Source organism: Gavia stellata, chromosome 10 (genome assembly GCF_030936135.1).
Source record: "Gavia stellata isolate bGavSte3 chromosome 10, bGavSte3.hap2, whole genome shotgun sequence".
Lineage (NCBI taxonomy): Eukaryota > Metazoa > Chordata > Aves > Gaviiformes > Gaviidae > Gavia > Gavia stellata.
Window position 1 is genome coordinate 24691070 of NC_082603.1, and position 26265 is coordinate 24717334.

At 44.0% G+C, this 26265-nt stretch overlaps 1 protein-coding gene across 1 annotated transcript in view; it reads left to right on the forward strand.

The window, feature by feature from the left end:
• Positions 1 to 1110: 1110 nt before the first annotated feature.
• Positions 1111 to 26265, forward strand: part of DMAP1 (DNA methyltransferase 1 associated protein 1) — a 28833-nt gene continuing 3678 nt past the window's right edge. The window contains exons 1-7 of the mRNA XM_009820934.2: positions 1111 to 1212; positions 4009 to 4100; positions 4720 to 4915; positions 9276 to 9434; positions 10582 to 10749; positions 11346 to 11531; positions 14413 to 14484. Of these exons, the coding sequence (XP_009819236.1) occupies positions 1111 to 1212; positions 4009 to 4100; positions 4720 to 4915; positions 9276 to 9434; positions 10582 to 10749; positions 11346 to 11531; positions 14413 to 14484 (975 nt within the window). The remainder of the gene's footprint in view (positions 1213 to 4008; positions 4101 to 4719; positions 4916 to 9275; positions 9435 to 10581; positions 10750 to 11345; positions 11532 to 14412; positions 14485 to 26265) is intronic.

Below are 26265 nucleotides of genomic sequence, written 5' to 3' on the forward strand. Positions count from 1 at the left end.
CCCTGTTGTTGGGCCTGAGGGGGATGGGGAGGTGGCTGAGGGGGGTGTGTGTACATCTATATCCCTGTATGTATGTAGATATACGTGTGTGTGTGTGTATATATATCCGTGTATGTATGTAGATATACGCGTGTGTGTGTGTATATATCCGTGTATGTATGTAGATATACGCGTGTGTGTATATATATCCGTGTATGTATGTAGATATACGTGTGTGTGTGTATATATATCCGTGTATGTATGTAGATATACGCGCGCGTGTGTATATATATCCGTGTATGTATGTAGATATACGCGCGTGTGTGTATATATATCCGTGTATGTATGTAGATATACGCGTGTGTGTATATATATCCGTGTATGTATGTAGATATACGCGCGTGTGTGTATATATATCCGTGTGTGTATGTAGATATACGCGCGTGTGTGTATATATATCCGTGTGTGTATGTAGATACGCGCGTGTGTGTATATATATCCGTGTGTGTATGTAGATACGCGCGTGTGTGTATATATATCCGTGTGTGTATGTAGATACGCGCGTGTGTGTATATATATCCGTGTGTGTATGTAGATACGCGCGTGTGTGTATATATATCCGTGTGTGTATATATATCCGTGTATGTATGTAGATACGCGCGCGTGTGTGTATATATCCGTGTATGTATGTAGATACGCGCGCGCGTGTGTATATATCCGTGTATGTATGTAGATACGCGCGCGCGTGTGTATATATCCGTGTATGTATGTAGATACGCGCGCGCGTGTGTATATATCCGTGTATGTATGTAGATACGCGCGCGCGTGTGTATATATCCGTGTATGTATGTAGATACGCGCGCGCGTGTGTATATATCCGTGTATGTATGTAGATATACGCGCGTGTGTATATATCCGTGTATGTATGTAGATACACGCGTGTGTGTGTATATATATCCGTGTATGTATGTAGATACACGCGTGTATGTGTATATACATATGCCTGTTTGTGTGTGTATGGGATAGCCCCCGCGGGAGGTGCACGTTAACTCCGGCCCCGTGGTTTCCCCCCCCAGAGCCGGCGGGTACGGACGGGACGGCGACGGGCAAGGCCAGCGGGCAGGCGGAGAGATGGCGACAGGCGCAGACGTGCGGGACATCCTGGAACTGGGCGGCGTGGAGTCGGAGAACACGGGCACCATCAACAAAAAGGATATCATCAATTCGGATAAGGTGAACTGTGATACCCTAAGGGGCTGCTGCTTGTTTTCTAGGCACTGACTGACTTTGCATGTGGTGTCTGGGGTGAATATTGGAAAAAAGATGGAATAAAACATGTTCCTATCATAGTCCGTTTATTTTTGGAGTGTTATTTGGAGGAATATATTTATTATTTCTAGGAGTATCTGGAAATGCCTGGAGGGTCCTACTCCTAGGCTCCTGGTGTTCTTAGTTAACTGTGCTGTGGCATTTGGGGCCGTATTTAAGCTGGAGCTGTGTGAGTGGTGTAAGTGTGGTCAGAGCTGGGCCTGGCTCCAGGACATTTTCAGCTGTGTCTAAAATTCCCATCTTGTGGAGTAAATGTGCAGTGTGTTTACCATCTAGCCCCCAAGCAGATGGAAATAATATAACACAGTCCTGTTTTAGAAGAAAAATATGTTGTCTGACTTGATTGAACGGTAAATGTCTTCAAACCATGGGAGCAGTCCCTGTGCAGGGAACGTGTGTGGCTGGGGTTTGGGAGAACTGGGATGTGTTGCCTGTGGGAATATGGGTAAATTAGTAAGCTCTGTTAAGAGCGTATGCCGTCATGTACTGTGTTCCGTGTGGTAGTGTGCAACAGTGTGTCGTTGCCTTCTGTATTTTAAATTTGGGCAAGGTCTTGACTGTCACATGCTTTGCAAGGTGTTGGAAACGTCAATTCATTAGTAGTTACGAGATGTGGAAATGAGCCAGAGGACATGAAATCTCCAGGAGCTCTCTGGTACAGAGATGGTCTGATGTGAAGTAAAGCCTGTGTATTTGTTTGGTTTTGGTTTGGTTTTTTTTCTAAACATATGCAACCACCCCATCCCTGAAAGTACTTCCTGACTGTCTTTGTTTGCCTCCACCGAAACGTTTGTCTCTGAAGAGAAGCACAGTGGTTTCATGACTGCCTTGCCAGGGACAGGCCACATAGTATAATTGGTGTAATGGAAAACTGATGAGTTTCAGTAATTTAAAGGCTGAAATGTTAAAATCATCAGTTGTCAGCTGTGTTGGTGAATAGTGTGTCCGGTGAGCAGTTCGTTGGCTGGATTCAGCCTGCTACGTTGTGCTACTGAGTGTTTGGAGTTGCAAATTCTTTGATTTAGATGTGTTTGTCTGTTAGCTAGCAGAGAGCTGAAGGAGTACTGGTGGCTGTCTGTCTCTCTTTTGGAGCAGAGAATAAGATGGGTTTCTCCTCAAATTTACTGTAATGGAAAGGGAGAGGAAGGGGAGGTGCAGCGAGAGGTTTCGAGAGGAGCGCAGGAGGCCACTTGTGGCCATGAGAGAAACATTCTGAATTTCTACAAAGTGCAGAAACTAAATCAAACCAAAGGTATAAGCCATTATCACACGGAGAGAGAAAATTGCTAATAACAGTGCAGTACTTGGTCAGGAAATAGATCTGTTCGCAATTAGGAAAGAAACAGATTGATGTCCTTAAATCACAAGAGAACCGTGAAGTACTTTCCAGTCCATTAGTGACTGAGAATGTTAAAATAAAAATTACTAGGCATAAAAACATTTAAATCAGCAGGACCAACTAATTTGTTCTCAACTCCTAAAAGACCTGGCTGAGCTGATCTCTGACCTGCTGATATTAACTTCTAATAAATCTGGGAACTTTGGGGGAATTCCAGAAGCCTGTGTTCAAACAGGGTGTGTGGTGACCTGCGGGTAACTGCCTCAGTTGGCCTTACATCGCTGCCAGGCAAAGTGATGGACACTCTAGGAGAAAGGTGTTTGATTAGGAATGAAAAGGTGCTAATATAATGAATGTCCGTCGTAAAGTTTTATGGAAAGTAGTTGTAGTCCAAGCTGATAGATTATTATTTTTTTAAATGGTATTCTGAATTTGCTTGATAAAGGTGACTGTATGGATTTAATACAATTTATGATACAGTGTTAATTTTACTACTGCAAGATATTCTGATTTGAAAGTTGGTAGCAATATGGTAAACAAGAACTTAAAAGTAGTGACATGGCTAGTAGTTATAAAGATGGTACAGTCAGACCAAATGCTCTGGACTACTCAGTAAACTTGGCCCACTTAAATAAAGTGTACTTTGTTAATGTGTCTGTTACTGTATCTGCCTGAATCCAAAGCTGATTACTTTTATAAACTTCTGTATGTGATATGAGGTGGACTGTGTCTTAGAAACCATCGGTTCTGACAAGGTTTTAGGGGCCAGACTGAGTTGTCTACACAGAATTCCTGGTATGAAGAAACTGTGTCCAAAAAAAATTCTTTGCTCTATAAATGGGAGACTGGAGGCAGGAACAGGGGTTTACTTTTGTAGGTAATACCGGTATTTTTGACGTGGGGCTACTGCGAGGGCTTGATCGCAACTGGTAAAAACTGAATTTGCTGCAGAACAAAGTGACAAAAACTGAGAGAGGGTGGGAAGACATTTCTTATTATCTTCTCTAAAAGGTAGAGACTCACTTGATTAAATGCATTAATACCTTCACATGAGGACAGTGCATACCTAGTCAAAAAAGGCTTAGTGCACCAGCTCCTGAAAACTACAACCAGATGTTCAACTTGGAATTTAAGTGCGTGTTATCAGCAACAAGTGTCTGAGTACTGGTGAGTGCTATCACTGAAAGTGGGCATGTTTTGTTTGTCCGTGTCTTCCACCAGGAACAGGCACTTTCCTGGAGAAATTGAAGGTGTTTAAAACCAGATAAAAGTGAAAACCATCACAGGGCGCCAGGGTATGTAGTATAATCTTCCCTCAGGGATTGCTGCTTCTGACTCTAAAAGCAATTATTTTGTTACAGAAAAAATCCAAGAAATCTTCAGAGACATTGACGTTTAAGAGGCCGGAAGGAATGCACCGAGAAGTTTATGCGCTCCTTTACTCTGACAAAAAGTAAGAGCTTATGGTCATCTGTGAAAGTTGTGGGGTAGCCTGGGCTTTTGGTGGCAGGGCAGCATCCTCTTGAAACCATGGGCAGTCTCGCTTCCCAGATTGATTCCCCTTTGTGCTTGGCCCATGTTTATGCCCTTCTCTCTTAGACAGTCATGGACAGTGTCTGTCTTCTCTCTTCTAAATTTGAGGCGTCTGCTCTGTGTAGGAGATGAACTAGGTACAGGCACAACAGTCTAGTGCAGACAAGGGCAGTGTTCTTACCCTTCTGTATCTAATTCTCTTTTATTTGCAACTGGGAATAGCACCTGCTTTTATTTCTGCAAAAAGACCTGCTGCAGCCTGTATTTAGCTTGTTATGGATTGTGCCCTTGCCCCAGAGGTCTCTTGCATAGTTTGCTTTCCAGATGGTTTTGTTCAAACCCATCCGTGCTGTGTGTTCTGTCCTCTGATGCATGAAGCGTTGCAGTCTGGGAAGTGCAAAACCTGGAATAAAGCTTCAACTTAGGTTTTCCCACCCTAGACATTGTGGTGGCAGATCCCATTCTGAGTCTGAAATCTCTTTGGGTTTGTCCTGGGCTGCTTCTCGCTTCTCGTCAGCCGGTGCTTTTGTCCACCGCAGGGATGCACCTCCGCTGCTACCAAGTGATACAACTCAGGGTTATCGAACAGTTAAAGCAAAACTGGGGTCCAAGAAAGTACGGCCTTGGAAGTGGATGCCTTTCACCAACCCAGCGAGAAAAGATGGAGCGATGTTCTACCACTGGAGGAGAGCAGCAGAGGAAGGAAAGGACTACCCTTTTGCCAGGTTTAATAAAGTAAGTGGGAGCACTTTCAAACAAAAGCATATAAATAGCAGCTGGAAAATACCCTTTGGTCAGCTTCTTGAATGTCCAGACAGGAAGTTGGTTCTTTCAACACATGAAGGCTGAGTTAGATTTGGCAATTGCGTTTTAAATTGCAGCATGGCCTGCAGCCATGTGACCTCAGACTATGATGTCTCCAAATTCTGTCAGCTAAGTGAGCTCAGCATGTGGTCAGAGCTTGGTAGATCCCTCTGTGTTTCAGGTGTGCAGCCATTGATTTGGTAAGGAGGCACTGTACCATCTAATTCAGTTCCTAACCAACATCCTCTCCCTGATTACAGGGTCTGGGTAGTAAAAGATACTCTATTCTGAGTGAGACATTGAAGTCTTGTTATTTTGCCCAGTATGAAAAAATTTGCTTGAGCTTTGTGGTCAAAAAGCTGGCTTGCAGCCTCTTGGTCAGATTCCAGCACAGATGCTGAATTACGTTGCGTTCCCTCTGAAATTGCTTCTGTGGTATCAGTGTGGTGCAGTACCCTGTTCTTTGCATCTTATATTAAATTGTCACAATGTGGTGTTGTAATCTCCTGCTGTCTTTTGTCCCAGATGTATCTGCTTTGAGTGGTTGGGGCTTTCATATGCATGCACAAAGAAAACTACATCAAGATTTATATTGTAAAGTCAGGACCTCCAAAGTTAGGAAGGAGCAGAGTTAGGGTGTCTCCATAATAGAATTTAACCCCCTTCGTGATGCAAATCTGAAAGGGGAAAAAAAAAACGTGTGTGATAACACGATTCCACAAAAGCTCTGCTTGCGTATAACCGTATACAGCATTTTAAGTTTGTAACCCAGAGAGCATCAGCTCTAACAAAGCCTGGCTTCCTGCAGAGTTAAGTGGTTGGTTGACCCTGTATGTTAGAAGGCTCAAGCTCTGACTGATGCTTTTCCTCTTGCTGGGACATTGGTAAGAGCCTCCTGTGGTATCTCTTCTCTGATGTCTAGGGTGGAAGTCTGAAGCATGACTCAGTCATGGCGCCTACCTAGCTGTCTGAATGAAACTTTGGGAGTGTAGTTGCCTCTAAGACTCTACTACTGTAGCAGTTTTTGGCTGAGTTCAACTGAGTTTATCAGAGAGGACCACACATGGGTGTTGTAATTACACGATTCTTGTTTCCTTAACTTTATCATGTACCGTGAATTGGACAGACAGAAGAGCCTTCAGCAAGGCTGCAACCTTTAGATTAGTGGTACAGACCTCTGCCATCTGCACACGCACAATTACATAATATTAGGAGCAAGTTGTTACCCTTGTGGATCTGTGGTTCAGAGGGTGGAAGGCACTGATGAGGAGTTTTGCAGATATTTGCTATGTCAGAGGAATTTTATTTACTTTTCCAGACTCTTCTGTGGCTTCCTTCTCACATACTTGATAACCTCTGCCCGAGTCTCTTACTCCCCTTGGCACAAGCCCATTTTCTTGTGTAGTTTGTTGCACCGGTCATTCAAGCTCTTTAACCCGGCTCCCATGTCACTACCTAGTGGCTTTGTCTTTTCTCTCTGCTTCCACTGTCCTACCCAAATCCCTCCTCTTTTGTGAAATCCAAAATGTAAACTTAGGTTTCACAGTGTACACTGAGCCTTGATCCAGGGTGTGAAATAGGAATATAAAAGCAGCTTCACTGGTGTCAGAGCAAAAGCCTGTCTCAGACAATATTCTGTTTCTGGCTACCATTAGTAAAGGCTTAGAGAAAGAGCATGAGAATGGGGCAAATATAGATCATTTCTTCCTAGCTTCTGGTGGTCTTTGGCTTAAGGATTTCTTAACTTGGAATTTGTATTTAGTAATTCTTGCTAGGTACATGCAGGGCAGAAAGCTGCTTTGTGAATATCCCGTGGTAATGAGTTCTGCAGGTTAATTTTGTATGGTGTGCAAAGGTGCTTTCTTCTGTTCATTTTAAATGGTTGCCTTGTTTTTTCATTTGGTGCCTCTCTCATCTTTGGTGCCTCAGTTACGTGATGTAGTAAATTGTCCTTGCTATGTACTGTGTTTTCCGTAATTTGACATACATCTGCCTTTCTGTGCCCCGTGTCAACCTTGTTATTCTTAAATATCCTTTCTTTTGAAATGGGTGGACTAGGGGTTCATGTTTCACTTATGGAAGCATGGCAGGTTTGTACAATGGCTGTGTTTCTCTGTTGTTTTTTTTTTCCTGATCATTCTAATCTTCAGTTTGTCTTTTTACCACTGCTGGGCATTGTGCTGATGTTTTCACAGAACTGTCTCATGGCTCCAGGTCTTTGCTGAGCAGTTTCAGCTAATTTAATGTCCATCATTGTGTGAGTTTGTAGTGTGAAATGTAGGACTGAGAGGGGTTTTCTGGGCCATTGAATCCTCTTCTTGGCTCTTTTAGGTCCTGCACCAGCCAGTCCCTTTCATAAGCTGATCAAGTTCCTTTTGAAAAGCACTTGGATTTCCCTGCCCTTGTGCTTCCTTGGGAAGCTGTTCCAGACTGTCTCTGCTCCATTTCTAATTTCCAGGTTAAATTTTTTGTGTTAAATTGGCATTTCTTTGCAAGCCAATTTCTTTGTACTTATTTCAGTTGTTCTTTTCTTCCTGTGGGTATTCCTTTCATTCCACCTAGCATATTTGAAGCTTGCAATCACATTCCCTTTCAGACTTCCTTTGCTAGGCTCCTTTTTCTTCCAATCTGCTGTGGGAAGACAAACTCCCCACCCCGTTACTCATCCTCGCTGCTGTTCTCTGTACTTGTTCCCATTTCAGTTCATCTTTCCTGAACATTGGTTAGTAGAGTTATAGTTGGTATCCCTGGCAAGGTCTTGTGGTGCAGCTGAAACCCTGCCAGTTTCTGCTGGAAATCCCTCTCTGGTCATATTTGCATTTTCATGGCTGCGTTGCATTTGATCTTATAGTCATCCTGTGATTGGCTTAAGCTTCCCATCTGATGAGTTCTCACCTTCTCACTTCTCAGCAGTTCTCACCTGAGCAGCTATGAAAGCAGCTGAGGAAGTGTTTTGGGGGTGCTCTTTGCTCTTGTCCCATTCTGTTCCCTGACCTGGCATCTGCCACCTTCCGCTGCGGAGGGCCCTGCTGGCTCTTCTCATGTACGTGTGCTACTCTAGATTTTTTTTCCTTTTTCATGACTTACGTAGGGCATTCTTATGGTATCTAATAGGATGGTGCTTCTTCTGGTGGAAGTGGTACTTGAAGTTTGAGGTGCAGTATGTCCCCAGGAGATATGCTTCACTTTTATGCTTCTGTATCTAAGTAATGGATGAAAGGCAGTAGACCTAAAGAGAGTGTGATTTGGAGGCTCAGAATTGCTCCTCTGGTCTGTATGGAGTTCATGAGGATGACTTTTCTGGTGTAGGACTCGGGAGGGCATAGAGGTGTTGTGTAAGCAGCATACATGCTTCATGTACCATGTTTTTGTGTGGAGGCAGGACCTCCTCAGGCTGAGCAAAGTTCAACTGCAGGAGTGGTGGGAGGGTGTAAGGGAGGAAAGCACAGACTTGTTTGCACTTTTGCTTTACCATGTGCTAGGACTTTCCCTAATAAAATAAGTATTTTTACTGTTCCTTTAGTACTTGTGTGACACGTGTTCTGGATAGAGCCCTTGCAGAGCAGTTCTAGGCTGGGGACAGCAGTGTGAGTTTGGCCTTTTAGGCACCTGGGACACAGAAAGTTGGACTGTTGTTTGGCCCTGTGGCTCTGCTGGAGAAAGGGTAGATGAGGAAGGGAGGGACAAAGTTGTTTGCCAAGTTTATGGCCCTCAGTTGTACAGCACTCAGCCTTTCAGATCTTCACAGCACTGTCTGCACCAAACATGAAAGAAGTGGGTTGTGTATCAAAGCAGGAGGTGTTCTAAAGGCTAGGAACTACTGCTCCTTGCCTTTCCCGTTCTTCCTGTGTCCCAACCCAAGAGTTGACTGTCAGAGCAGTTTATGTCAAGCTATTGGTGCTGCTGTGTTGGAGGAATGCAGGGAGGCTGGCTGAACCTTGGTTTCACTGTCATGTTAGCCTGATAATTTTGAAACGTATTGTCAGGATGTGGGTTGCTGACCTCTGCCTGTGTCAGCCACCTGAGATAGGTTTCAGCCTCCCAGGCAGTAGTTCCTGGTAGGCTCCCCAGAACATCATGTTTGTGGCCCTGAGATCACACATTGCTCCTTATCAAGTCCTCTGCCTTCTCGTCATGTTTCCTACCAGGACCCATTGCTCAGGGTCCTGGCAGCCCCCTCCTATCAGTGCGCTGCTCTTGTTCTTGGCTCAAGTATCTCAGCCCTTACCAGCTGGCAGTGACAAGGGCAGTGCTGTAAGAGAACTACCATGTTTTTCTTTTCTCTGCATAGACAGTGCAGGTACCTGTCTACTCAGAGCAGGAGTACCAGATGTATCTCCATGATGATGCGTGGACCAAAGCTGAGACAGACCACCTCTTTGACCTGGCTCGGCGTTTTGATCTGCGCTTTGTGGTGATTCATGACCGCTATGATCACCAGCAGTTCAAGGTGAGTCCCAGGGGCCAAGGTGCTGCTAGCAACCTGCTGCTATGGTACGTGCAGGGCTTACTGCACTGCAAAGACCAAATTACCCTTTATATCAACTTAATTAGGAGAAAATAATGAATTATTGGCAGCAAGGAATATTGAATTTCCAGCATAGGGCATTGCTGCTTGCTTTGTTTGTAATTAAATCCACTGTGACTTGTGCTCATTCCCTGTTGTGTTTTATTAGAAAGTTAGAAGGTTTGCCCCTGCCAGGAGAACAACTCGCTGTTCTTTGAAGATAAGGCAGCTGGGGAGTTTGTTTAGCTGAGTAGGATAGGTGTCCTGGATTCCAGTCTACACCCTAGAAGAAGGATCTGCTAACGGTCCCTGGGGATTGGGATTCTTCCTGGTGCTGCTCCTGACTTATGGTCTGACCTGGTGCAGGTTTCTGCTGTTTCTGCTGTGAAGTGATCTGAAGATGCAACCCTGGTGTCATGATCATAAATCTCCTGTAATTGCTGGTTCCGTGCCTCCTGGTGACACGGGGGAATGCGACTCCTACAGAACAGCTCCAAATTCTGGAGCTTTTTGTTGCCCTCTGAAATGCTCATGTGAAGAGCCTGTAGCAAAGTGAAATAACAAGTCTTCCCAGCTGGGCAGCCCAAACACCTTTGGTGCTTGGAGTAAGGGAACACAGCTCAGACTCCATGTGACAATGGGCAGTGAATTGTTGCAGCGGGTACCTTCTTGGTTATGGCTGGAATGGCCATTGGTCTGTAGCAGCTCAGAGGGGGCCTCCTGTGCGTTTGTCACAGTTTCCTGTTTGCAGGTTTTCCCCTCTTGAGGCAACTATCCTCGCATCCTTTTATCTGGCAGTGCTTCACTGCTGTATTGTCTCTAAACCTGGGCTGTATTGTTGGACCCTCTGGTGGGTGTTTTTGAAAGCAGTAACTCTGAACCCGTGACAGTTAATTCACATAGTTCACTGAGAAACTTCCCCTTCCCTGTGGTTCCATCGGTACTGGCAAGGCTCCCTGTTGATTTTCCTCCCAGGCACTGTGTCTTATACCCTATCTGACATCCTTCAGCCAGTGGTCCTTAGCTGGTTGCTGCGCAAGATTTTGCTTGGTTCTTCCATAATGTTGTCCTCCTGTGATGTGTTCCACAGAAAAGATCAGTGGAGGACCTGAAGGAACGATATTATCACATCTGTGCCAAGCTGGCTAATATTCGTGCAGCTCCGGGCACAGACCTGAAAATCCCAGTCTTCGATGCTGGCCATGAAAGGCGAAGGAAGGAACAACTGGAAAGGCTGTACAATAGGACACCAGAGCAGGTAACTTGGGGAAGAGAGCATCACTGCTCCAAAAGATTTGTGATAAGTTGAATCAGTAGGTGGATGAAATAGGCCAGAGGGTGGGAAAGGGAAAGAAAAACTGGGCAAGAAAAGAGCAACACCTAAGTACTGCTTTTGTTGTTGAGTTCATGTCATTTTAAGGGATACAAAAGGACAATAACTGAGAAATCTGACTATATAGGAGAGGGGGATAGGTGAGCAGAGTTATGGTCTCTGGTAACTGCCAACACTGTGTCTGTGACACTTACTGTACTAGACCCTATCTGTGGTCTTGGCCTCCTTATCTGGAGGAGGGATTGATCACTTATAGATGCTGCTGAAGTGCATCATGGTGCATCATGGTTGTTGCCACACAGTACCTCCCAGTTTGTAGACTGGCATTGCCATGGATGCAGGGTAAGGCTATGGAAGATAATGTGCTCTGCAAGTCCAAGTCCTCTGCAAGGATGCTAGGCAGGGGAGCTTAAAGGCATTCCTAGGCTGGCCCAGAGTGGAGCTGTTATCGGCAGATGGCCCCCTTGCCTTGCTAGGCCTCCTCTGCTGCTCTGATTGCCTTTCCGTGCTCTGGTCTGCAGGTGGCAGAAGAAGAATATCTCATCCAGGAGCTCCGCAAAATCGAAACCAGGAAAAAAGAGAGAGAAAAGAGAACCCAAGACCTGCAGAAACTCATCACAGCTGCTGATACCACCACTGAGCAGAGACGCGCTGAGCGCAAGGCTCCCAAGAAGAAGCTGCCACAGAAAAAGGAGACAGAGAAGCCTGTAAAGATTTCTCTTTTTTTTTTTTTTCCCCCCTTCTTTGTGCTCTGGCTGGGTAACATGTTTTTCCTTCAACAATCCTAGTGGGATCAGGCCCTCAGCTTTTAGGGGGAAGTGGCTGCTGGCTTCTTTCTGGCAGATGCATTTACTGTTACATCTCTTGGAGGGCAGAATGGTCTAAGGCAGCCATTGTCTGGTGTGCTCTCAGTTTCTCTCCCATTTGAAAAATGCTGGTTTAAGTCCTGTTTCCCTTTCCCTCCCTGAGAAATGGGATGAAATGGTGCCACCACTCATGTCTCATGGCAGGGAGAAGCATCTGTCTCCCTGCTTCTCCCAAGTGTATTCTGGTACTGCTGTACAGGGTTGTTCGACAAACCTGTTGTCTTTCACCTGCCTTCTTTTTCTAATCCAGGTTTTCCTTTCCTTCCCCACTCCTGGGTCTCAGCAGCGTCTCCCCAAGCTTAGTACATGCCCCTCTCCTGATCCTCAGCTGTGATCAGAGCAGCCCTGCTGTGGGACTCCTGTATTCTGGGAGCTGTTGCTTTTTATTTCTCCCTGAGGCGAGCTAATGTCTAAGGAGCCCAGAACACAGGTTTCAATTCACATTTGGTGTTACCTCAATTTCACTTTCTGGAAAGAGGACTGAACTAAATTCAGCACCTTCAGTAGGAAAGGGCTGTTAGAAAGTCTCACATGTTTCCAGTGAGTCCCTGGGAATTCCTGTCCCTCCATCTTGTGACTTGTGTCATTGTCCTCCAAAAGGATCTGTGCAGAGAGGGGAGAGAAGCAGTGAATGCTAGACAGTTACTGGCAGATGAAGTGTACCTAATGGCCACCACTTCCTTAAAACTTTTTTTTTTAATTTTTTTTTTTTGCCTCCCACATAATGAGTGTAGTATCACTGGGCACCTTGTGCACTGAATTCCCTTGAGGGTTGATCTGGTAAAGCTCACCCATGGCTGACATATCTTCCTCTAAAGAAAGCAGCTCGTCATTGGTGGTAATGAAAAAAGGGTGGTGATGGAGAATGGGGCTGGAAAGGTGCTGAGGATGCCAAGGTAAGGGAGTCCAGCCTTAAATATTGCCTGTTGGCTGGTGCCTGTCTGCAGGCATATAGTGGATAGGCACGCCAGGGTGGGCAGAGAAGCAGTTTCTGTTGTTGAACTAGCATCATTTCAACCATGACAGAGTCCATTAGGAGTCAATTACCAACTATAGCTGGAAAACGTTAAGAAAAAAATTGCATTTTAACTAAGAATTTGAATCGGGAGCTGCATCAGCATCATTTCAACAAAGGAAAATCATTTACCAAAGAGTCAATTGAGGTTGAAGCGTTTACAGCATGTACAGGCACGCAAGTCAAAAGAACCCATTTAATTGCTTATGTGCTGAGTGCAGTCAGAGTTGTCTTGGCTAAGCCAACAATGCTGATTTACCCTCACTGCTTGTGTCAGGGTGTTCAGCAACAGGCTGGGGGGCAAAGTTCGGGGAGTCTGAAAGCCAGCCTTCATCCAAAGGAAGCAGAGAGGATTGGTTTTTGATTGCAGCCCTCTTTGTCTAATAATCCAAGCAGGGAGGCTACATCCTACCAAAGATCAAAGTGATCCCTACAAGGTCATGAGCCCTGTTGGTAGGTAGAGAATACTTTTTCCACCATGGTTATGTTTAGAAATTTCTTCCTGGGGCCTCTGTTTATTGGACTGACCACAGATAACTGAAAAAAAATCTTAATGCCTGGCCATGCAGAGTGGTTTGCAAGGTGCCACCTCAAGACCAAGACATAGAGATAGCTAATAGAGTTGTGAGAGTCTTTGGCAGGGAACTTGAGGAATTGAGTCACTGTCCTTCAGCATCTCTTATGATCTTGGGGCAGCCCTGGTTGTCTCAGCCCTGTCTGGAATGAACAAAGAGCAAGCTGCAGAGCCTCTCTGCAGAGAAATGTGGGAGCAGCAAGGCGAATGCTGTCTCCAAAGAAATTGGGAGATTTGAGGTGACTCTTCCTTTTGGAAAAGCATGATTGAGCATGTGTTTTGTAGAGGTTGTGGCTATTCATAGATTGAAACGTGACTATCACTGACCCATTCAGAGGACCTCACGCCACTCAGTGCAGAGGGCCCTGCAGATAGACTGGTTTAATCATTTAAAAGTATGTTTGCCTTGCGCTTTGCACAGCAGCACAGATTTTTAAGGGATTTCATTTTTTTTTTTTCTATTTTGTTGAAATGCAACTAAATGCTTTACTGTCTAGCAGCAGCATTAGAAGTTTGCCTGCTTGTGTTACTATGCTTAAAATGTGAAGCAGAGAAGAAAGAAAACTGTCTAATGAGTGGACAAACGGCAAAACGTGTATAAACAGCAGGCCTCCTTGGAGGGGTGCAGTCCTTACATCCTCATTAGTGCGCTCATGTCTGTACAGATCAGAGGTTTCTCAGCTCGTTCCTTAGAGGACTTGCAGTCAAAAGCCAAGATTTAGGGAAGTCCTGGGCTGTTTTGATCAGTGAAATGGATCTGAGGTAGGTGAGGATGACATTGTGCAAATATGCATATATATTAGTATAAGGAGTACCATTTAGGGTTAAGGTTTATGCTTGTGTAGATGGGTGTAAGGATCTGTGCAGAGCAGTGCATTTAAACCAGCGAAGCAAAAATGCTTGAGCTCTCCAAAGATACCTTGAATTGCAGTATTTTTCTCAGTGAATTGCTTGGGATTTTCTCACTGAATCCCATTGCTTGGGATTTTCCTCTTGCCTCAGCTCTGACATGTGGCTGTGGCAGGTGGTTCTCTGTCATAGGAAACAGTGTTTCCCCTTCAGATAGTCTCTATATGAAATCTTCTGTTTCTTGTGTTTCCTCCATCAACACATCCTGTTTCGATCTCTTTCAGGCTGTTCCTGAGACTGCTGGCATCAAGTTTCCTGACTTCAAATCTGCAGGTGTCACGCTGCGAAGCCAGAGGGTAGGCTGTTGTCCTGGTCCCTTGGGATCTCTGTTAATGTCTTTCAGTCTGCCTGTCTGTCTCCTCATCTGTTCTCCTTTTATAGCTAAAGAAAGTCAAGTTCTTGCCTCTAAAATAAGAAAGGAATTCCATAAATGTGGAGACTCAGAAACCTGGAATGCTGGCTCTGAAAGCCAGCTCATCGCCTTGCAGGGACACCTGAACTTGCTGGTGTTTGTTACTGGTGTGCCTGCTCTGCTGTTAGACACACGTGACTGACCCAAATGGAGCTGTCTAGTCCAAACAGAGCACGCAGCCAAATGTAATAGGTCTCATAGAGCACAGCACGTGTGTTAACAGATGAGAGGTGCTTTTAAGCACCGGATGTTCAGGTTATGACTTGAAAAAAAGAGACATGCATAAACGCATACAATTTTTAACCTCCCTATTTCCATTATCTTCAGAAAATATTTTGGTGAAAAGCCCCTTCATTCATTGTTTCACAAAAATATCCCTGAGAAAAGAACTTTCTTGCTGTTTTATCAGCAAGACTTGACGCCTGTCTCTTAGCAACAGGTTTTGGGATACCGAGAAAGTTAAACCTGCCTGGCTGACTGAATGTTTTCAGAGGGGTTTTGATAGCAAAATCCTGTTTGCCCAGTACAGTGTCTTTTTTCATAGCCAAATAAAATAATCCTTAGTTGCATTACTGTAGCAAAGGTGGAGAAGTAGGTTCCCTGCCCAGCACCTTCAATTGGCATAGTAATTTTCTAGCTCACTTTTAAAGACTGTTTTATGGGATGTTCTTTTGATGTCAGAATAGTTTCAGATCTTGCTGGGAACACCCTGGGGCTGTTAATACAAACGTGTTTGGGATCATGCTGCTTTGATGTACGGGTGCATGTGCACATTAGAGGTGGTATGCCTCAGCAAGGTCACTGCTGGGGGACCCCTTTAGTGTACAAGTGCCACCATCTGCAGGCTACCTGTATGAGTGAGGGGCTACAGCCTTGAGGAAGTAAAAAAGTGACAGGAAAGACTGCAGTGCATGTGTTGAGATTTATAGAGACGTGGCAGATGTGTTCTCCGGCACTAAGATAAATAGAGTAATTTATGGAGATTGATTTGGATTTTGAAAACTAATAAGTAATGGTTGATCTTTTCTTTTTTTTTTTACCCCCTCTGGAAAAGAAGCTGAGCAATAACCTGTCAGTGATGGAACCATCTGGCAAAGCCAGCAGCCTTTTTGTGTGCCGAACTGGCAATTCAAATCCCAGCCTTTGTGAAAATGGGTGCTACGTGTTTCTCCCTGTTCTCTTTAATGCTCACAGAATGCAGTGATAAGCTGAGGCATGCCAGTCTGATTCAGCAGCTTTCAGCCTGCAGTATTCATGCTCCTGGGATGACCTAGAGCAACTTCCTATGCTCTGCTTGAAATTTTTAAGGAGATAAATGCTGTTATTAGAAGAACCAGTGGTTTGCAAATTTAAAAAAATTGCAAATCACTGATCTAGGTGAAAAAAACAAAGCTTTGTTGCTTGGAAATACGAAAACTGCCTCCAAACCAGCAACATGAATTAATTTGTGGCTTTTAGTCAGTCACCTGGCTTCCTTACTCAAGTCTTCCCTGTTTTTAAAATGGGAGCTAATAGACTTACTTTCTTCACATATAGGTTATGGGGAGAATTAATTACATGAGGTCAGTATGGGCCTTTTGAACTGGTAGGAGATGCTGAAGTGCTAAGTGGTATAGAGTTGACAATCCATGCTAATCTGAATTATTTTACTTGTGGGATTTATGTGGCAAACCCTCTACAAACCAGTGGTGTGGAATCGATTAAGGGTGGGAGCCGACAGGACTAAGTGAGGAATTGGGATGCTATGCTGGAAACTCGTACTCTGGCAACATCCAGTGTAAGATGTTTTGCCCTGAGCACGTTGGAAAATGATTTCTAAAGGCTTCTTGTGACATCCTGCAGTAAGTTCTTTTGCCTGAGGACCTAAAGAGTTCCTCACCTAAAGGCTTCTATTGTCCTCCTTTATTTTGTACTTTGCTACCATGCTTTACGCCTTCGTAGTTAGGCAAAGTTGGATTTTTCACTGAGATCGGGGACTCAACCTCTGTCACATGTGAAAAATGTAGCATATCATCCCCAGGATAATAGCACTTACTCTTTGATTAGAGATTTTTTTTTTTTTGAGGATTTACAGTTAGTCTGAAAACTTGAGTTAAAATTAATTTATAGAAATGAGTCCTTGAAGAAAAAGTTAGCAATCTGTATTCAACTTCATTTGTTCCTAGTAGTTTTTATGACAATAGCCCTGGCTTTTCCAGTTTCCCCTATCGTTAGAGCTTACAAAATCTTATGCACAGGCTGAATTTGAAGACTTTTTTTCCCCTCCTAGGATTAATGGTCACTTATGGCCATTATTCTTCATAACCGAAAGTTTCTCCTTCAGCAGACGCTGAACAGTAATCTTCTCCACTGAGTTCGACAAGCTGCCTTCTATCACAATGGCTTCAGTCTCCCATTGTTCTCCATGGGGCTGTGGCCACAGGCAAAGAAGGCCACAGCCCCCGTGCCCTTGCTCTGCATGGGATTTCCCCTCTGCCTCCTGACAGCACAGACTGCAAGTTTCTCTAAGGCAGTAGGAAGCTGGGCGTTATGAAAGGCTGCATCTTAATTCAAGGCAGTGTATTGCCTTGGTGCCACTGAGAACAGGAGGCAGTAGCAGATGTTTTGGAAGGGGATAAGCCTTTCATGAGTTTCTTGAAAAGGAATTTTAGACCTTTGCCTTTGCTGTTAGTAAAACAGTGTTATGAAAATAACACCAGAAATGTATTATTAATCCTAAGTGTTACTTCTAGAAAACTTCCTGTTATACCAGGTCTGCTCAGCTGTGAGGGCAGACAGACAAAGAGCCAGAGGAAATGAGAGATGGGTAGGGAATTTGTACGGGGAAAGGAGAGGAAGGGACTAAAGGGAAAACAGGGAGCTACAAGGAAGGAAAGCTTTACTAAGGACCTGCCTGAAGAAAAGGAGAATGGGAGCTGTTGAACTTGAATCTTTTCCAGGACCCAGATAAACTAACAATAACTGCATGTTTGTGATCTAGGCATTGTGTTGCTTCTGTAGGGCAGAGCTGAGTTTGTTTTGAATTCACTGCACTGTTTCTATACCATGTCATGTTCAGCTTTCTTTTAAGTTTAATCTTTGTTTTTGACTTTATTGTGTTCAGAGCACTTGACTTTGGCATACTTAACATCTCTTCAGTGTGTTTTGAGTTGCTCATCTTCTCTCTCAACCCTATCTGCAAATTTTAAGTTATGATTTCGTTAATGCTGTTGAATTGCTCCAGCAGTGCTTTTAAGAAGGAAAGTCATGGGTGGAAAAGGGTGGATGTTTGTCCCCACTCCTGCATATTGAGGTATAAGTCTGTGTCCTTGCTCTGTTGTCACGGGTTTGGAAACAAAGGAACTGGAAGAGAATCGATTGAGTGATGTCTCATCTGGTAACAAAACAAAACTCTGAGATGAAAAGGAGTTTGTAGAGATCTCAGTCCACAGAAGGGACTGAGGGATGATCCAGCTCAGTCATTCAGAGCCGGCCACCTCCCCTCAGAAAAGACTTTCAGCAGCCTGACTCCATCTGCTAACTGGGATTTTGTAGACAATTTGCCAGTCGGACCAATTAAAAAAGAAGTAGGGGAAGGAAAATTACAAGTACCACTTTAGTACCCATTGATTCAAATATTCACACTCACCAGCTTTTAAATATTTACTAGCCTGCTGAGCATTTTTTTTAGCACTGATTAATGAGTAAGAATTTACTGTGTTTGTGGGGGTAATGTGTGTGTGTGTGAGTTCGCCTCCTTTTTTTTTTTTTTTTCCTGGGAGTGGGAACTGAGTGCTTACTACAGCTCCAAGGTGAATGATACTTCTAGAGAAGGATGGGGTTGTACGTATGTGTTTAGACATGTTTATTCTCCATATTTGATCTGACCCACAATTAAATGGCCAAGCACGCTGCCTGTTTACTCTGCATTGGAGGCTGTTGGCTTTCTTCCTTCCCTGTCATTAATGCAAACCCAGACCTCACTGGCTGTGAACATGTGAAACATCTGTCTGTCCTCCTGTGATCAATACTGTCCCTTCAGAGGTTCAGCTTTGAAAGCAGTTCCATAAAATATCAGTTATTTTTATTTGGATTTGATAAATTCAATTACTTGGAGCAATTAATAATTTATTTGTTTTGTATTGATTGCACTCCAAGGCATCTTGGTAAGATAATCTGATGGAGATCAGCAGACCCTTATTAGGTAGGAAAGTTTATGTTTCCAGATCGGAATATCCCATGGATTAGTTAGCTGAGATGTGCTTGTTGCTTCTGCTAGCAATTTTTCATTAGCGGAGTTGTATGTTTTGCACAGAACAAGAGAGTGGGTGAGAGTAATTTCCATGGGGAGCCTCACAGAGGTGTGGAAGGAAAGTAGTAGTCTCATTTCTGTGAATAGAAGTTATGAACAAATGATGCAGGCTGGATCGAATTAATGTTGTGGCATTGCCATTTATTTGTTCTATTACATGCCCTTTAATTAGGGCCAAGAGAGTGCTGGTGCATTTCCTAGTCAAACTCCTGCCTGTAAAGAATGAAATAAGACGAAAATATTGGAGTATTTATTTTTAAAGAGAACAGCAGCAGATACAAAATCGTGAATGAACTAGAGAAGGTGAATCCAACACTTCTCTTCCTCTGTTCACAGCTAAACTGAAAGGCAGTTAATGTCAAATTGCTGAAAGAAAATGCATCCATCGCCTTTTTCATGGAGCTCTTCAGTGTTGGGAGAGCATCTGCACCAAAGCCTTAGTAGGGTCTCGGGTATAGAGAGAGTGCTCTGGGTACAGTAATGAGGTCTTTTAAAATAAGTTGTAGTTCTGGAAAGGGCACTTCATGTTGCTTTGTCAGATACCAAACAGTGTCTGTGCAGTATGATGCCTCGGGGACCTTTGTCAGCAAGGCCTGGCTGACCTGAGAAGCTTTTACTACCTTTGTATGCCTGTAGTGACACAGTCTTAGGTGTCGTTCGTCAGGTAATCTGATTGTATGTAACTTGTGCGGGGCACCATATATATTACCTTTTTCTTTCATTACCGTAACTGATATAATTATCAGAGTGTAGTTAGTCACTGTGGTTTTTTGTACTTGTGTAAGTGTCGTTTCAGTTAAATTATTTAAGAGAAAGGCAACATCAATTCAAGACTAGATGCATGTTTTGCTACAGATTCTTGCATTTGTGTCTGATCTGGAAGTTTACATAATGTCCTTGTACTATGTGAAACTGTCCTTGGAGTTCCCCCTCCTGTGGCCTATCTTAGGGCCCTCCCTGTGATCACAGCACACTCTTCTGTGTTCTTGATTTGTTCCAGTCAGATGCAGCTCAGAGACTGCAGCTGTTTCAATTTCCTGCAGCCACCTCTACAGGTCTCAGCTCGGTTTCTGTGCCTGTAGTGAGAAGCAGGGGTAGGACTACCTGGGAATCTGCAGATCTCCTAAAGCAAATAGTGTCATACTGGTAATGTGCTTTTAACATAAAACATGCTCCATTAAAATGTCCTGTGGAGTTCTTTCTTCTGCACCATGTATTTTACTATTTTCCCTACACAAACACTTCCTGTAGTCCTTTTGCATTTGTTTTACAGGCTTGCACTATATTTAAAGCAAAATATATTTAAGGGCGAGGGAATCTCAGGATTGGTAAGTGGCAGATAATACTTTGGTGCCAGAAGATGACCATCTTCTAAATGGCAGGCAGTCCTGGCAAGGTGTGAATTCTTCTTGTCTTTTCAGGTGTCTTGTTTCTTGTCACAACCTGTATGTCAAATTAGGAGAAAGCTGACTCTTTCTAGGTTATCAGCCATCATTTGTGTGGATTCCAAGTCATTCTCATTTTAGGCCACTTGTGCTGTGTCAAAGCAATCTGTACTCCCTTCCAAGGTGGGGAAAGGGTGGAAGAGTATAAAAACTTTGAAGACCTTGCTACCTGCACTGGTGAAAACCCATCATGCTGAGACATTGATGCTCCAGTACTCCAGGACCTTTGGTTTCTTTAGGAAGTATCTCTTAGCTTTACCCCTTGAATCAGTGCTGTAGATGCATAACGAGGCACTAATGTTTATAGGATCAGTGAGCTGCTACTTTGCCATATGGCTGAGTGTGCTGTGCTTTTCTGGGATCTGTTGGGCTCCCTCATCCTTGACAAAGCTTTCACTAGGTATATTCCTCTAACAAGTAAAACTGGTTTAATTTGCTAGGAGTATTCAAGTACAGAAGTTATATTTTTACACAATTGATTTTGGAATTTGTGAGGTATGTCTAACTTCAGTCCAAAAAAACCCTGAAATAACCATTTACATAAGTTAGTATAGAAATGTTTTCTTCTTAAAAGATTGGTTTATTTAGCATTAAGCTTCATTGATGGAGCAAGTTGATGGTCATGTGCCATCCCAGAGTGATCGCTGTGTGTTTAATGTGTTACATAGCATAGTAGAGATGGCACAGCAGTATGACTCTCTATTTTTATCTGTCCTAAATCTTAGTCTGGCAGATCAGCAGGCACTGACGTAAGACATGGGGTCCATGGCTGTAAGCTGGGGCAGGGGGAAGCGTGTATGTTCACTGAGGCAGAGAATATCTGTGCAATTTCCAACTTTCCTAACTTTTGCATATATCCATTACAATTGCCCATCTGCCTTCTGTTGTAGCACTTTAGTTCTGAGCAGTTAAGCACTTCAAATTTCCAGAAATGTGCTTGTTCATATCTGAAATGGAATTTCTCTGTTGGGGTTTTTTGAATTCCGGGGGTCTAAGGCTAAAGTACTTACTATGGTTCTTTCCTTCCTTGAGCCTTAAAACTGAGCAGGAGTGGAGGCTCTCCGCTCCTGCAAAGTACAGTCATGCAGCCGGGGAACGGTTGACCTTCTTTCCCCATCTTAAGCCAGAAAATGCAAAAAACATTATTCATCTGAAACTTTAGCACTCCTTCCTGGAAACCCACTAAGCAAATCAGTACTCTAAAGATATCCATGAAGAAGGTGCCTAATGAGAAAGTTTTCTTGCTCCTGAAATCCATGAAGAAGGGGGTTTTCAATGTCAGTGAGCTGTATTATAATGCTGAACAACAATACCGGTGCTGGTGCATAAAACCACAGTTTATAGCTGTACAGACACAGGTCAGATGTGTGGAGCTTTTAGGATTAACAGTTTTAGGACAGTCATATTGTTTAGGGTTGGGGAAGGTTGAGTTTAAGGAAAAGGTTGTCTCAAAATTGAATTAAAAGGAAGTACAGCATCAGGGAGGGTACATGTGAAATATCCAAATAACCATTGATTAATTTTAAAAACCTTGTATTTTGGTGATAGAACAAACAAAAGGTTTCAGCACAAAAGTACGTGGTTTGTTTGTTTGGTTTTTTTTTTGAAGTTGCGAGCACCAGAAATGGAGCATTTATGAAGAAAGTGATAAATTGAGAACAGGACATTTAAGATGACCACGTAGATGTAATCACATGTGGGACCTAGCTGAATCTGTCTGCAGACCTCTTCCATTACTAGTGCAGATCCCCATGACAGTCTTTACCTGCCAGGTGATGATGCTGTAAGACATAACAGGGGACTGTGTTGCAAGCTCTGCTATTACTTAGACTTCATTACTCCTCCAAAATACACTCAAATACATTTACAACTATGCTTAAAAGTATTAGCATAAATCATGAAAACTGAATAGCACACAAAAATAAATGAACCAAGTCTGTTTGAGGAGGCTATATCTTCAGTTATTTCTTATCGTGTTTGTTCATTTAATGAATTTTGCCAATTAGCAATTAATTTGCAGTAGGTCTCCCAGTCATTAGTGTGAATTAGCAAGGTTTTGTTGGCGGAGTGTCTCAAACATTAAATAAAAATCCTTTATCATTCAAAACCTCAAGGGTACTCTGCAGTGAGACCCTCTATAGAAATCGAACTGCTCAGGGCCACCCCCTGCCCCGTCTCTCAACCGCTTCTGTGAAAGTGTGGCGGATGCTCAGTTTATCTATTTAAGCTGCATGGCCCAATTCCTGAGCAATGCCCTCCTCCTTCAGGGGAGAGCAGACCAGGTCAGTACCGGTGTACTCTGTGCCTCTCAAGCCAAGTGCATGCCAGCAGAGGCTGGGTATCCCAGGATCAGGCAAGGCTTCTCTCTGCGTAGGCTCTGGTACTGTGGCTTCGTGGTGTTGATTCACACAATTTTCTGTAGCTCTTTATTTATTTTTCTCTTGGTACACGCAGTTCATGTGTTTAATGCAGGTTGTTTATAGCAAGGACAAAGGATTACAGTCCTTAAATCAAAAGCAATGTTGGTGTAATTATAAGTGCAGGCTGGTGTTGCAAAGAGGGCTGTAGGGAGAGGCTGTCAAAGGAGAAGAGCATCCAAAATATAGTAACCTCAAAAATCCCGGCTAATCAGTTTTCTGACGGCAGCAATCTGTTTCCCAGGTATTATTATTATATGGGGACTTTAAAGATAATAAATAACAATAATAGTCTAGTATAAGGAAGGAAAGAAAAGGGCAAATGCCATTCACCTCGGAAGCTGTGGTTGCTCGGTGGAGTTCTCAGAGGAACATAATTTTCCTCAGCCCCAGCGGAGGACTCGATCCATGACAACACCAAGAACATCCCAGGAGCCATGGTGTAAGCAACGAGATTGCTATGAGTGGTGCTTTCATTAACACAGAGATATGGCCTGCAGAAACCACATATCCCACCGCACACATCTTAAGCCAGAGACCTGTTCTCTGTGCTGTTGGCTGGGACCTGTGGTCCCTATGGATTGCCTCATTCCTTGGGAATGAGGGCAGGTGATAGATCACTTCCAGCACTCTGGTGCATCTCTGGACATCTACTTAAAAGACCAAACCAAAGAAGGGCTTGCTGAAGTAAGCTTGGGCTTTTCAGAGCTGTACAGGCATGAAGGCTTCTCTCCTGCAACAAGGCAGCCCAGCTAACGGACCCTGGCTAACAGATTATCACCAGCATTTGAGTAATAGACTGCTCATTTAGTTTTAATACATTTTGCATAGAGAGCAATCAGCCTTCATCAGTCTTAGAGATGAATTGGCTTAGCCAGCTAAATTCTAAAGATATTAGTCCGACAGCAGCCACATAAATCATAACATTTTCTTAATGATGGTAAAATTAAAATATACTCTTGCTTTGAGGAACCAATGAAGCCTTCCTGTTTGCAGGCCAGATCCTCCTGCCTGAATTAAAAGGAAGCTTAATTGATGTGTTTTTAAACTAAACTCACAGCCCCACTCCTCCTGAGCATCTCTAGTGTTCCTTTCTTTGAAGTTAAATTAATTTGTCCTGCCTCTCCCTGCTCCATCCTCTAACCTTCAGGAGTGTCAGTGAAGACCTTGGCTCAGTTTTCATTGACCAGACTCCTGTGGGACATGAGCAGGACATACACAACATCACAGTTTAAGGCTTTGCCAGGTTAATAATCTGTGTTGACAGTAGTTCCTTGAGCTAGTGGAAGCCTCCCAGGAGAAAAGCTTGTGCTCTTCCTCTAACCAACAAACCAAGACCTCCTGTCTGTCCACCTAGCCTAGCCAAGCATGAACTTTTCCTATTTCTTGTCCTTTGTTCCTGAAGCTGGCTTGAAGTCAAGCATGCTTTTGTCAGCTGGTGTTTAACAGAAGGGAATCCTGCCTCTAGTTAGAAAGACCGTGATGTCGGTGTTAGGGGCAGGGGTGAAGACAGACTCTCAGGGCTATGATAATCAAACTTAAGTATTGTGTGTCCAGAGCTCTTCAATGAGGAGATGCTGGGCTCTGTTAACTCTTGTGTCCTACAAGTTAAGGATAGCACAGTCTGACTAGGTCAGCCCATACATCTCCCAGCTGAGGCAGAGCTGGGTATGTTGCTCATCTTAAATGTTCTGTGTGATTCCTCATGGGACAGAACAGTTCTCTGGACCAAGACCTCCGGCTCTCAGGAATGTCTTTCCAGTGCTCCAGGCTAACCATTCTGTCTACTGCTAAGCTGTGCTAAGTGACCTTTCCTTCCTTGGCATCCTGCTGCTAGCTGCAGCATGGCACCCACCAAATAAGCAGAACCATCTCCTATACCAGTGCTCCAGGCTGCCTTATCTTGGAGCTTTACTCCATCCTGGTGCTTTTCAGCAGAGCCTGTGCAGGTAGTCTGTGAAGCAGAGCTCCTGGGAAAACCTATTTTAGTAAGGTTCTGCTCAAGTTAAGACTCTGGACCAAAGAGTTGACTGAAATCCAAATGCCTGATACCTTTGGCAGCCTTTCTTATGCTAAAACAATCATTTTGTGGTCAACTGTAAAGATTCAGTCTCTGAAGTATGAAATTCACTGCTATGCAGAAACCCCAGTTCTAAGCCAAAGACCCTCAGGGTATAAAAAAGGGCAGAGGTGTCCTCTAGTCCTTACCTGTGCTGGCTGTTTGCATCAGGGCGGGTTTTCCTTTTTCCCTAGTGCTCCTTTTGGATCCTCTGGATCAGGTTGGTTTCTTAGACAACCTCCCTTGATAGTCCTCTTGGTCCTTTGCTGGGGTCTTAATTGTGGTGGTAATATTTAGCAAAAGGACTAGGTGCTTCATAGCATATACTGTGAAAGGCCTGTTCCCCTGGGGTGCTCTGTGGTGTCTGTACTCTGGTTTCTTGGCTGAAATGATGTCGTGGTGAAGGCATGTTTACCCAGCAGGTCCTGCACTGGGGTTGTAGAGCTGCTGATGGGACATACTCAGCCATAGCTGAGTTAAGGTTAGTGCTTTCACCATTTGGGCATGTGCGTGCAGTGCTCCTGCCTTCAAAGGACTTAAGAAGTTCCAGATGGTGTCTCTTCTTGTCATTTTTGTGTTGGGGCAGTGAACACTGTGGAAAAGTGGGCCTACTGTGGGAGACTGACATTGGGCTGTTTGTTTTGGGGAACTTCAACTTGAGGCTTATGGGAAGTAAGATGACCATGGGACCCTCCGGCGAGCTCACCTCAGAGGCCATTTTTAAGGCGGAGTAAAGAATGGCTCTTCCTTCAGGTCATTCCAGCCCAGTGTTGCAGGCTCATGGTTGGTTTGGCCAAAGTTGGGGCTACTGATCAGTAAGTGGTGTGCAGGATGGCTACAGGATGCTCTCACCTCTTGGCTATTCAGTGGTCTGCTGGGCAGCTTGGGCTGGTGATGGTGATCCCCAGGTGGAGGTGTGAGCTCACTGTCACCCAGGGTTGGATATGGATGGACAGCCTACGACTGTGTGCAGTAAGGTGTTTGATGCTGTGGTGTTGAGAATAATTTCTTTCCTGGTCTGTCTTCTAGCATAGCTGAGGAAGGAAAGTGTTTTCATTCATTCTTGGATATATCCGCAGGGCTTGGAAACCTGTTCTCCCTGCCATATTTGCCAGCTGCGTTTGTGCTGCTTGTAACCTATTAAATGCTTGGTCTGAGCAGCTAGAACTCCTGCTAGAGCCCAAATGAATGCAGAGGAAGGACCCTGCTAAGTGTATGCATTCTTCCTCTCCTGGCCATCTCCGATTCCCTTTCATAGCTCACATCTGATGCTTCCTCTCTCACCTAGCCCCTTAGCTCCAATGTAAATGTGTGTTCACACTTCCGCCAGTCAAGTAACTGTGCTCTCTCTGTCTCTCCCCTTTGTTATAAAGCCTGCTCTGTAAATGAATCCCACAGGTCTGGGGCTCAGCAGGTAAAAGGAGAAGTGAGTCTGTTAGCGCATGAGTCTAAT